Genomic DNA, 12918 nt, shown 5'->3' with positions numbered 1-12918 from the left:
GTGTACAAAAAATTCAAATATTTACATACGCACTTACGTACATTTTTTGACAAATACAGTCAATCCCGGTTAAGTGCCAAAACCAAAGTTGCAGATTTTTTGTGCTTTGTAGAACATAAGCGAGTGGTACCAAAAAAATAATTTCTATGTATTTAAAAAAATATTACCGTTTTCTTTAAAAAATTAAGAAAAAAAAACGTGAGATGGAGCAAGGCACAGGCATATAAGAGGGATTGGAGGAGTGATACTTAACCGGGGTTTACTGTTTACATAAATCAGAGGAATATTGAATATTTTCTTTAAAAAGTTTCTTGAATTGTATATCGACAAATATACTATGTTGTCACTTTTATTCTAAAATATTTTAATACTCATATTTGCGGGGTTGTCACTTTTCCCTTCTAGAGGGAATATCAGAAATTTGTTCAATTTATGATTTTTAGCTTTTGCCATCGTCGTGAAAAGACGCTTGTAGGCAAAAGCATGCTCGGGGGGAAGTAAGGGTATCTGTTTTTATGAATGAAGCGAGGTTGCTTGTCGAAAGTACGCCTGCGTTCATGAATGAAAATGTTGTTGTTGTGTAATTTACTATATATTTTGGCTTCGGCTATTTGGCTGACATATTGACTTGTGACGATTGTTGTTTTTGTAGAACAATGTTTGTAGTTTTTGCGTTTTTATATATACGCATATATAAATATATGTTGACATATAAATCAATGTGCGCACATATAGCAGAGAATGTTAATATATGAATATTTATTAACATTCTCTGCATATAGTGTATTGATAAGTGATAAAATTATGATTTGAATTTCTGGATGCGTACATTCAAATGCGTATGTTCAGATAAATGTACATATGACTATATAATATTAATATAATAAAAGATATACAATTATATAGCAATTTATATTATGTAAAAACTATATAATATTATTAAATGCCCAAATTGACTATAAATATTATTTCGAAATTCCATAATTTAATAGATCTTATCAGTTCTCTTCACTCTCCACTGTTAAAATTTCTCCTTCCGAGTCAGATGTGGTGAAGTCCACTATTAAAATCTTGTTAGGTTTTGACAATTCACACGTTGGACCGCAATTGAACCTTCTCTATAATCTACATTCTCTGGTTTATTGCTTTGCTTGTCATCTGTTCAGTAGCTCAAGAACTCGTGGTTTATTTTGGCAGCACTAAAAGTTCATGAGCTCTCTCAGAAGGCAAAGAGAGGAGATTCGAATCATTTTATCTATGCAAAAGTATCCGTGAAGAACTAGAGTTTAGGCGGCATCTCGACAAGTAATTATATATTCTAAGAATCTGAGATGCAGCAATATTGCCAAATGAGACTGCTAATCTTTAGCAATTGATGTCTGAATATATTTCATACCAAACATTGCTAGCAATCAACTGTCAATTTGATGGTTTTATCTAGAGGCAACATGTACATTAATAGTTTAACGGATTTCTCGATAAATTGTCTACCTGTAATTCAATCTTGAGTTCGATCACTGAATCGTTAAATTAAAATCCCAATTTAATGGCTATACAGTTATCTTTATTTCTAATCCAAAGAATTTAACTCTTATTACTCATTATTCGAGCTTACAACTTATTGCTTATAGCTCAAACAGAGAACGTAAATGAACGAGAATGTGCAAATTGAATTTTGTATGATGTTTGATTCGACGGCTAACAGAGCTGAAAAATTCCGATCAGGGAGTTCATCATTTTTCGGGAGGTGTTCGCCACAATATATTAATTACCAGAGAGCGCTACCACAGCGTTCTGAGTTCTTGCGTTATATATGCAGTAGTTTGCATGTTAATGGTTACAATGCATTGGAGTTTTGGGTAGTCGGAACTTATATTTTTAAAACATATGTTCTGACACTGGAGCAGCGCGCAAATAGAAAAATGTTTACCTGGAGGTCATTTAACAGAGCCTTTTTGTAGTTTTAAAACTCAACAAGAGATTTAAAATTTCGTGATCTGTACGAACTGTAGAACGGCCGCCAGTGCTGAAAGGAGTTCGACGTGGAAGAACCTATGCAAACTTTGTTATTTATTTGATTTTTTTTTTAAATTCATTGTTTGAAAAATAGAAATATTGAAAAAAATGGACGGTAAATGTATAGGTTAGGTCCCTCAATTAAGGAGGCGTCAAAAATGAATTTTTTTTTTTAAATCGTCTTATTTTTACTCGTAGATTACAAATCCGTGAGCGGAAAGTGAAATTTTTTAATAATATATGTATATTTTTCAAATTTATATAACACACTTCGCACATATCACATATTCAAGTCACTTAATTGTTGTTGTATGGGCAAAATTCTGTAGAATTCAGATCACTTAGCTGTAATTACCAGTTCAGCGTGTTAAACATTTTCTTATGAAGAAAATATACTGAAGAAATGTAACAGTCACAATTTCTTTTGCGCCGCGATCGTCGAACTCCTTTCCGCACAGGGGTGTTCATAATTCAATCGCGTCAAACTCCCTTGTGCACTGGCGGCCGCGCTTCAAAAAAATAACCCTGGTCGGTTCAAAACCGGGGTGTTCATAATTCAATCGCGTCAAACTCCTTTTCGCTGCTCTCAACCTCGATGATAATTTTCATCACGATGCAAAGTATGTGTAATTATTAATATCACAATAAAAGTGCACTAACATTGATATTTAAATATAAATTTTCAGAAACGTTTATGAAGAAGAGGAGTAAAAACTTTAACAATATGTGATTTTTTCAAAGAAAAAAATAAAACAATTAATTTAAATGTATCACAATTTTTTATTTTGGGAAAACTTTAGTTTGGCATCCCACGATTTCAGAGTTAAAAGGGGTATGCTTGGATAGAAGAGATTCTCCAGATCTCGAATATATATAATTATTGGCGCCGGAAACTTGTTGTTTTCGAGATATTTGCATTTTAAGTTGAAAATTTCACAAATTTCATTTTACAATTTCTTGATTGATTGTTATCTTTTCTTTTATATTATGCACTTATTAAACACTAACACTTCACTACAATGTTTCTACATATTTATTTTATATTAAATATTTAAGTATTTGCTTTATATAAGCATTTAATTTTTACACAATTTTCGTAATATTAACAATAACAAATGGGTTTCATGTTGTCAGATAATAAGTGTTGCCATATCCAAACGGATGAAAGCAATCAAAATAAATAAAAAACCCAATCACCCTCTACAAAATATTATGAACTCAATAAATTTAATAAAAAAAAGGTTTTATGGCTTTAACGTATGTTTTACTGCATCTGATTATTTCACAAATCGATCATGATGCTGATTTACTATATTTTTACGCCATATGTATTCATATTTCAAATTTTCAAAATCTTCACTGTTGTTATAATTATCCTTAATAAAAATTGAAGTTTATAGAGAGTGATATATTCTCTTTAGCATTACTTTTTTTAAGATTTTTTATTTGCCGCGCTTCAAAAAAATAATCCTGGTCGGTCCAACACCGGGGTGTTCATAATTCAATCGCGTCAAACTTCTTTCTGCACTGGCGGCCTTCGGCCGCGCTTCAAAAAAATAACCCTAGGTTCAACACCGGGGTGTTCATAATTTAATCGCGTCAAACTTCTTTCCGCACTGGTGGCCTTCGGCCGCGCTTTAAAAACATAACCCTGGCCAATCCAATACCATAATTTATCAATAGAAGGGAATGAACGAAATTATAGTTCATGTATTTGGGGTATAATCCTCTTTTATTGTTCATTTTAATTCGCTTTCAAAATATATATATATATATATATATATATATAATAGATATGGCAACACTTATTATCGGACAACATGGAACCCATTTGTTATTGTTAATTAAAATAAAATAGAAATATTGAAAAAATTCACTTTCCGCTCACCGATTTGTAATCTACGCGTTAAAATAAGACGATTTTAAAAAAATTCATTTTTGAGGCCTCCTTAGTTGGTGGACCTAAACTATACATTCAGAGAACGTATATCATAGAGAAGGTTCATGGTGTGCCGATTGTCAAAATGTTCCTCTTGACGGAGGGTTACTCGCCAACTTAAGAGGATCTCACCTCAAACAAATTATAAGCGGATTTCACCAGAATTTTACCTCTGCGGAGCGCGAAATAGCAGAATTGAGCATTTTGAATATTAAATGAGAAAAATAATGCTAAATTCAATGTTAAGAAATGTACGCTTACAGATTCGTATATTTACAATGCGCAAACGACTTTGCATATAATTTTAAGATATTCTGCATATACAAGGCGGCTCACGAATCGTGCTACAAAAATTAACCGTAATAAGTTTCTTTTTATCAATATTTTTTGTATTGTATAAAAAATTTTAATTTTATTTTATACAATTAATTATTCCTCCATGCTCAGCCATGCATATTGGACACCTAATTAGAAAATTAATGCGGGCTGGAGGGTTCAAGTCGGGATTGCCTCAAATATCTATTTAATGGACTGCTTCAGTTCAGTCAGATTTCTGGGTTTGATTTTGTACTCCTCTTGCTTGACATAACCCCATAAGAAAAGACCAAGCGGTCGCAAATATTCTTATACATATATATGTAAGTATATGTATAATTATGTGTGCATGTAAACAAATATGAAAGTACCCATTATAATTGTTAATTTGTCTATATGCAACGTATGTATGTAAATATGTACACTCATTGTTTCATGGGAAATCAGAACCATACACACTCTTACAAACATACATCGCAAATGGCAAGTGCAAAATCAACCCTTTTTCATATACAACGTGGCATGCGTAAATGGAAACAAAGTCAACAAGTCATGTGCATAGATACGGGCAGATGTATGTACAAAAAATTCAAATATTTAGATACGCACTTACGTACATTTTTTGACAAATACAGTCAATCCCGGTTAAGTGCCAAAACCAAAGTTGCAGATTTTTTGTGCTTTGTAGAACATAAGCGATTGTGGTACTTAAGCGAGTGGTACCAAAAAAATAATTTCTATGTATTTAAAAAAATATTACCGTTTTCTTTAAAAAATTAAGAAAAAAACGTGAGATGGAGCAAGGCACAGGCAGATAAGAGGGATTGGAGGAGTGATACTTAACCGGGGTTTACTGTTTACATAAATCAGAGGAATATTGAATATTTTCTTTAAAAAGTTTCTTGAATTGTATATCGACAAATATACTATGTTGTCACTTTTATTCTAAAATATTTTAATACTCATATTTGCGGGGTTGTCACTTTTCCCTTCTAAAGGGAATATCAGAAATTTGTTCAATTTATGATTTTTAGCTTTTGCCATCGTCGTGAAAAGATGCTTGTAGGCAAAAGCATGCTCGGGGGGATGTAAGGGTATCTGTTTTTATGAATGAAGCGAGGTTGCTTGTCGAAAGTACGCCTGCGTTCATGAATGAAAATGTTGTTGTTGTGTGATTTACTATATATATATTTTGGATTCGGCTATTTGGCTGACATATTGACTTGTGACGATTGTTGTTTTTGTAGAACAATGTTTGTAGTTTTTGCGATTTATATATACGCATATATAAATATATGTTGACATATAAATCAATGTTCGCACATATAGCAGAGAATGTTAATATATGAATATTTATTAACATTCTCTGCATATAGTGTATTGATAAGTGATAAAATTATGATTTGAATTTCTGAATGCGTACATTCAAATGCGTATGTTCAGATAAATGTACATATGACTATATAATATTAATATAATAAAAGATATACAATTATATAGCAATGTATATTATGTAAAAACTATATAATATTATTAAATGCCCAAATTGACTATAAATATTATTTCGAAATTCCATAATTTAATAGATCTTATCAGTTTTGCATTCATTCATAAAAATTCTCAAAATGATATTCATATCAATAAATATGATTGCATATAAACGTATAAAAATATAAGCCAAAAGAGTAACATGTGGCTGTAAAATCAACGCAAGTCTCTGAGCATAGTTTTTATTCAATGCTCAGCTCTGTTCACTCTCCACTGTTAAAATTTCTCCTTCCGAGTCAGATGTGGTGAAGTCCACTATTAAAATCTTGTTAGGTTTTGACAATTCACGCGCTGGTCCGCAATTGAACCTTCTCTATAATCTACATTCTCTGATACATTTACGAAATGGACTTTCTGGTCACGGATATGTAACTTTCGAGTCAAAAAAAAACGATTTAGAAAAAAAGTTATAATTTTTTGGGCCTCCTTCGTTGGCGCCCTAAGTTATACATTTAGTGACAGAGTTGGTGGTGCTTAAATGTAAACAAATAATTAAGCAAAACCATGGTTAAAATATTTCTTTTAAAATTATTATATTAAGAAAAAATACCGGCGCGATAAATATTGAATGTGTAGCATCAACCTATATCAATATAGATAGCGAGCCAATATCACAATAAATATTGAACGTGTAGCGCGCGCCATAAATGTCAAATTAGCGCCATATCAAAAGTATTCCACACGTTTGGCATTTGCGCAAAATTTACCGACATGCGGTGAGACAAGACTTATTTTTCTGTTATTTTTGACTACATTGAAAGTACACGCTGGGAACAAGCTTCGAAAATATTTGGGCAAAAATAAATAAGTACTATTTCCAAAAACTTTGGAAGATTGGTGCAAATATTCGGTAAACAACGGAAGAAGAAATGGTAGGTGTTTTGTTAACTATTAAACACAAGTCTCAGTATTAATTTTATATATTTTAGTCTGATGACGTGATTATGCACTCAAGCACATCTAATCCAGCAAATAATGATGTTGCTACGTGTTTAAAGAATTCTAAAGACAATTCCGTATCACATTCAGCTTCAGCGGAAGAGATGACATCAAGAGACTATTATTTCGACTCGTATGCTCATTTTGGCATTCATGAAGAAATGCTTAAAGATGAAGTGCGTACTATCACTTATAGGAATGCTATGTACCACAATAAACATTTATTTCGAGGAAAAGTAAGATATCCACACTGTTCTACACTTCCATTATGCATTTTTATTTTATTTTTTTTTAAGGTAGTTCTTGATGTCGGTTGTGGAACAGGTATATTATCTATGTTTGCGGCTAAAGCTGGAGCATCGAAAGTCATAGCAGTAGATTGTTCTAACATCATTGAATATGCTCGTCAAGTAGTAATTGATAATAATCTTCAAGATGTGATTAGTGTAGTAAAAGGAAAAATTGAAGAAATCGAATTACCACCTGGTATAGAAAAGGTGGACATAATTATATCTGAATGGATGGGGTAAGTTGTTTAGGGTAAATTTTAGAATAGCATCCCTTGGGGGATGCGTTAAAATGGGTATTTACGGATAGAAGAGGTTCTCCAGATTAAGAAAATTTATACATATATATGGTTTCCACTGACTAATGGTTTTTTAGATATTTAAAGAAAGAAATCCTTTCTGCATTTGAGGTCCTCGGTCGCGCTTAAAAAAAAAAAAATAAAGTCTGTCGGTCCAACACCGAGATGTCCTCAGTTCTTTCGTGTAGAACTCGGTTTTGGCTTGGCGGCCTTTGGCCGCGATTCAAAAATATAACCCTAGTTGATCCAACAACAGAGATTTATCAAGAGAAAGTAAATTCTGAAAGATTTTGCGTTACCACACGACTATCAATTTTGTATTTGACGGTATATTCTTCTTAATTTAATTTTATTTGTTTGCAAAATATGGTAACACTTATTTTTTGTTCTGCATGCAACCTGCATTTTTTTTATTGTATAAATAAAGGAATTTGAACATAAGTTAGATATTAAATTAGAGTTATTTATGTTATAAATCAAAGAAAGCTGCACTTAAAATAGCAAAAATTCGGATCTTTAAATACGAATATTTTAAAAACCATAAGTCAGCGACAACTACATACGTGTTTACATTTGTATATGGGTCATACTCTACTCTATCGCTGCGAAGCATAGTTTCAAAAATTTGTCAAAATTATAATTTTCTACGATCCACTCCGAAATTTTAAAATGGGTCGGCTTTAGTATAACGTCCCAGGCTTTCGGGGATAAAATGGGTATGGGTGGATAGAGGAGATCCTCCAGATCAAGAATATATATATATAGCCGCGAGAAACTTATAGTTTTCGAGATATTTATGTTTAAAGTTGAAAATTTCAACTATTTAAAGTACGTATTTTTGCGCTTTAAAATGAATTATACACTTATATTTTTCACTTTTATATCCACTAACACTTGACTAATTCGTTTTTAGAATTTTTTTATATTAGATGCTGCAAAAATAGTTTATTTCAATATTTAAATCATTCTTGAATTTTATTAATTTTGACAATAACAAAATGTTTGTGAATGTCAAAACACCAGTGTTGCCAAACATATATATTTTGTAAACGAAGAAAAATAAAATAAACAGAGAGATTATACCCTAGATACAGGAAACAGCGCAAAAAGAATTTCTGCGCGTAAAAACCTTGGTACACCCCGGTGTTGTACCGACCAGGGTTATTTTTTTGGAGCGCGGCCGAAGGCCACCAACGCAAAAAGAAGTTCTGCGCAAAAAAACCTCGATACACCCCGGTGTTGGACCGACCAGGGTTATTCAGAATTAATAGAATTAAACAATAATTTAATTATTGAATTAAACTATATTTGCACTATATAATATAAAATAAATGTGTACAAACGAATTAGTGAAGTGTTAGTGGATATAAAAGTGGAAAATATAAGTGTATAATTCATTTGAAATCGAAAAAATGCGTACTTTAAATAGTTGAAATTTTCAACTTTAAACGTAAATATCTCGAAAACTATAAGTCCGCGGCTATATCTATATATATTCTTGATGTGGAGGATCTCCTCTATCCGCCTATACCCATTTTATCTCCGAAAGCCTGGGACGTTATACTAAAGTTTTCCCTTTAAAATTAGTAAATAAAAAGGCCTAATGTAAATTTTTCAATAAAAAAAACCATGAATAAAAATAGCTCCAAATTGAAAACAAAAATATTTCTTTATAAAAATGTCCCTTTTGTTTAAAAAAAAATTCGAAATATTCAACGTATACCTCATTGGAAAGTTGAGAAAAAATCGCAAAAAATGGGCAGGCTAGTTATTTTTATATAGAAATACTTTTCTTCATATAATCAAATGTTTAAAAGTACTTTTTTCAAAAGTTGAAATTTTGAAAATTCATAACCACAAAAGTTATCAAATTGAGTCGAAATAAAAAAGTACGTGTCGAATACTTTGCTTCAAAGAACACAAAAAAAAAATGTTTTATACGAAAAAAGTTTTTAAATGTAAATTCTCGGTGGAATATATAGGTTTTCTTAATCTAAAGAACTTCTTCTATGCTATTATAAAACCCAGCCGTTGTTGAAGTAAGTAATTTTTTAAGTTAAATATTTTTTTAGGTATTGTCTCTTCTACGAATCCATGCTGGATACAGTTCTCCATGCACGGGACAAATGGTTGAAATCGGATGGTATGATGTTCCCTGACCGTGGTACTTTATATATAACAGCAATTGAGGATAGGCAATATAAAGATGAAAAAATTAATTGGTGGGACGATGTTTATGGATTTGATATGAGTTGCATCCGAAAAGTTGCTGTGACTGAACCATTAGTCGATGTAGTGGATCCTAAACAGGTTGTTTCAACTTCTTATATGGTTAAGGAGGTAGATTTGTACACAGTTAGAAAGGAAGACTTGGAATTCTCCTCTCCCTTCAACCTGATTATAAAGCGAAACGATTTTGTACAGGCCCTTGTTACATATTTCAATATTGAATTTACAAAATGCCACAAACGTCTAGGTTTTAGTACTTCCCCTGAGGCCACGTATACCCACTGGAAACAAACGGTGTTTTATTTAGACGACTACCTTACAGTTAAAAAAGGGGAAGAAATTGTAGGTACCTTCAAAATGAAGCCAAATGAACGCAATAATCGCGATTTAGACTTCGTCATTGATGTTCAATTTAAAGGTGAGCTTTCAGATGTCCATGAACATAATACTTATAGAATGCGTTAACAGCAAGTGTTATATATAAAATATGTCAAAGACAAAAAACATATGTATTCAAAAATTTAATTTTGCGATCGTAAAAAATAATGCACTAAAATGTAACAATGAATATGTTGTTTTAATAAAAAGTGTTACAGCTCTATTAACCGAACGGATTGTCAAGATAATTGGATATGGTTGTGTATTTTAATTTCCGGTTTAAATAAAAATTGGACCACAGAAAATGTTAATATTTGCTGACGCTGACAATATATTTTACAGCATTTCATGTAAAAAAATAAGTAGGAATTTATGATTTTAAGTGCCGTCTTGTTGTTGTTGTAACGGTTACCTAGTCCCCGTTTGGGTGATAAGTTCCAGATTCGTTGTCGTCGAGGTCATCTAACGGGAGGCCCAGGAAACGAGCTGTTTCGACGGGGTCGGACCATAGGGAGAAGGGTGTTAGATGGGTGGGGTTTGTTGGGCATGCAAAGAGGTGGTTAGTGTCATGCGGAGACTTATTGCACGCAGGACATATGTTTAGTATGTCGGGGTCTATTCTGGATAAGTAGGAGTTTAACCTGCTACAGTATCCGGAACGAAGTTGCGCGAGGGTCACTCTGGTTTCGCGAGGCAACTCGAGCTCTATGTCTGCTATGGGTGGTGGTTTGACTCCTATTACGCCATTCACTGAGAGGGAGTCTGTGAAGGTGTTGATGGCTCCACTGTGAATGGCGGTCAGTGCCTGTCTGAAGTTCGTTGCGTCCGAAGTCCGGTCGGCGTACTGTCTAATGTCGTCGACGTAGTCAAGGAAAGACCTCTTGTTCCTAGGAGGCGGCTCCGCTACAGTCAGGCGACTGTAAACTGCTTGGAGAGGAGTTCGTTGTGTTCCTTAACCGGAAGCATACGGGCCTCACTATGTTGGAGACATCAAGAGGCATCCCGTGATAGTTCGGAGTGTTCTGACAGGTCTGAAGCTTCTTCTTCTGCGTGTCACTGCATCCAGGCGACCATATTGGGGCTGCGTAATTTAGGACCGGCCGGCCGATTGCCTTGTATGTTGCCAACAACGTTTCTTTGTCTTTTCCCCAAGAGCTGCCGGCAAGCGACTTGAGGATTTTGTTGCGGCTCTGTACTTTGGCAGTTATTGCGGTCGTGTGAGGAGTGAAAGAGCACAGACTGTCCAAAGTGACGCCTAAAATTTTAGGATTATTTACTGTCGGAATTTTTGTGCCATCGACTGAAATATTCAGGTCCAGTCTGTACTCCTTCGTCCAATTTGTGAAGATGGTCGCTGTGGATTTAGTGGGAGAGAGTGTCAGACTCCTTGCAGAGAAGAAGCGAGAAAGGTCGGTGGTAGCTGTTTACTTTTGAACACATGCCATCGATTCCATTTCCCGACGTCAATATCGTACAGTCTTCAGCGTACGAGGTCACTGAAATTCCCGCTGGTGGCTGGGGGAGTTTCGAAATATAAAAATTAAACAGTAGTGGGGAGAAGACACCGCCCTGCGGAACCCCCTGTTTAATTTTCCTAAGTTTGGAGTTTTGACTTCGAAACAGTACGGATGAATGCCGACCGCTCAGGTAGTTCATAGGCCACCGCTTCAGCCCTCAAGGGAGCGTTGATTGTTCTAGGTCCTCAAGTAGCGTTGTGTGATTGACTGTGTCAAAAGCTTTTGACAAGTCCAACGCTACGAGGATCGTCCTCTCGCAGGGTAGCTTCTGGTTCAAGCCATGAACTATCTGGGCGTTTATGACGCTAAGTGCTGTGGTGGTACTGTGCACTTTACGGAAGCCATGCTGATGATCTGCTAGGCTCAGGTGGTGAGTGAATGACGGGAGTAACAAGGCCTCAAGTGTCTTCACTACTGGGGAAAGGAGAGTTATCGGGCGATAAGACTCCCCTTTGTTGGCGGGTTTCCCAGGTTTCAGTAGTGGGACCACTCTTCCGACTTTCCACACATCGGGTATTTGAAGAGTGGATATCGACAGGTTGAGGACCTTGGTGAGATAATTTACTCCCGTTAGGCCTAGGTGTTTTAGCATCAGCATGCTTATTCCGGCAGGGTCAATGGATTTAGACGATTTCGCCTTTTTGATGACACTCTGAACCTCCCCATCGGTGAAAGTAAGTGGTGCGCAGTCTTTTGGCATTTTGCGCAGCCGTCGGGTAACACGTCGTTTGGCCTTGTCAGTCGAAGGGTGCAGTGTAAATTGTCGGCTGAAATAGCTCGCGCACTTCTTCGGGTCCGAGGAGGCATGACCATCGAATTGAATGTCAACCCGATCGTCATGTCTTCTCGGATTTGACAGGGCCTTGACAGTAGTCCAAAGCTCGCTCACACCGGTGGAGAGGTTGCAGGAATTCAGGTGCTCTATTCATTTTGTCCGCTTATGATGATTTACCTTTTGCCGAATCTCCAAATTGAGATCCCTTATTCGGGGATCACAGGGATCGGCATGGCGTAAGGTGTCGCGCTCGTTTGCTAATACAGCTGCTTCGGCTGGGAAATTAGGGCGGAGTTCCGCGATTCTTCCAGCCGGTATGAAGCGAGCAGTAGCAGGAGCGATCACCTTGCGGAATTGACGCTCGCCAACTATGACGTCCGTAGGAATGGATAGTGCGTTGAAGGTGCTCTAAGTAAATTCTGTGAAACCGACCCAGTTAGCTTTGTTAAAGTTAACATAAGTGCGGTTGTCCACAGAAATAAAGTCAGGAGGTTTCTCGATCGAGATAATTATGGGCAGATGGTCTGATGCGAGAGTTAGCATAGGTCGCCAGGTTATACTATTTATCAGACCACCGCTAGCGATGGTAATATCTGGCGAGCTATTACAGGTGCCCATAATTCTGGTGGGGGCTTCGTCATTCATTGTGCAGAATGTCGAATCGTCTATCTGTTCC

General features: G+C 35.3%; 1 protein-coding gene and 1 long non-coding RNA gene across 2 annotated transcripts; both read left to right on the top strand.

Annotated features, from left to right (window-relative positions):
* Positions 1 to 1498: 1498 nt before the first annotated feature.
* LOC118681892 (uncharacterized) lies at positions 1499 to 2786 on the top strand. Its single transcript, XR_004977630.2, has 2 exons — positions 1499 to 2636; positions 2703 to 2786. It is a non-coding gene; the product is annotated as an uncharacterized lncRNA (long non-coding RNA).
* A 3688-nt stretch (positions 2787 to 6474) lies between these two features.
* Art1 (arginine methyltransferase 1) lies at positions 6475 to 10203 on the top strand. The gene is made up of 4 exons (XM_014245390.3): positions 6475 to 6690; positions 6748 to 6993; positions 7054 to 7283; positions 9416 to 10203. The coding sequence occupies exons 1-4, from the start codon at positions 6688 to 6690 to the stop codon at positions 10035 to 10037; spliced, it is 1101 nt and encodes a 366-aa protein (XP_014100865.1). The 5' UTR covers positions 6475 to 6687; the 3' UTR covers positions 10038 to 10203.
* The last annotated feature ends 2715 nt before the right edge of the window (positions 10204 to 12918 follow it).

This window comes from Bactrocera oleae, chromosome 2, assembly GCF_042242935.1.
Source record: "Bactrocera oleae isolate idBacOlea1 chromosome 2, idBacOlea1, whole genome shotgun sequence".
NCBI classification, from domain to species: Eukaryota; Metazoa; Arthropoda; class Insecta; order Diptera; family Tephritidae; genus Bactrocera; species Bactrocera oleae.
Note: the sequence above shows the minus strand (reverse complement) of the source record. Positions and strands in the feature narration are given on the sequence as shown.

What these genes read in the sequence shown, in the direction of transcription:
- Art1 (XM_014245390.3), top strand. An exon ending in AACATTTATTTCGAGGAAAA is followed by an intron (nt 6,994 to 7,053) that starts GTAAGATATCCA and finishes TTTTTTTTTAAG; the next exon opens with GTAGTTCTTGATGTCGGTTG. An exon ending in ATTATATCTGAATGGATGGG is followed by an intron (nt 7,284 to 9,415) that starts GTAAGTTGTTTA and finishes ATATTTTTTTAG; the next exon opens with GTATTGTCTCTTCTACGAAT.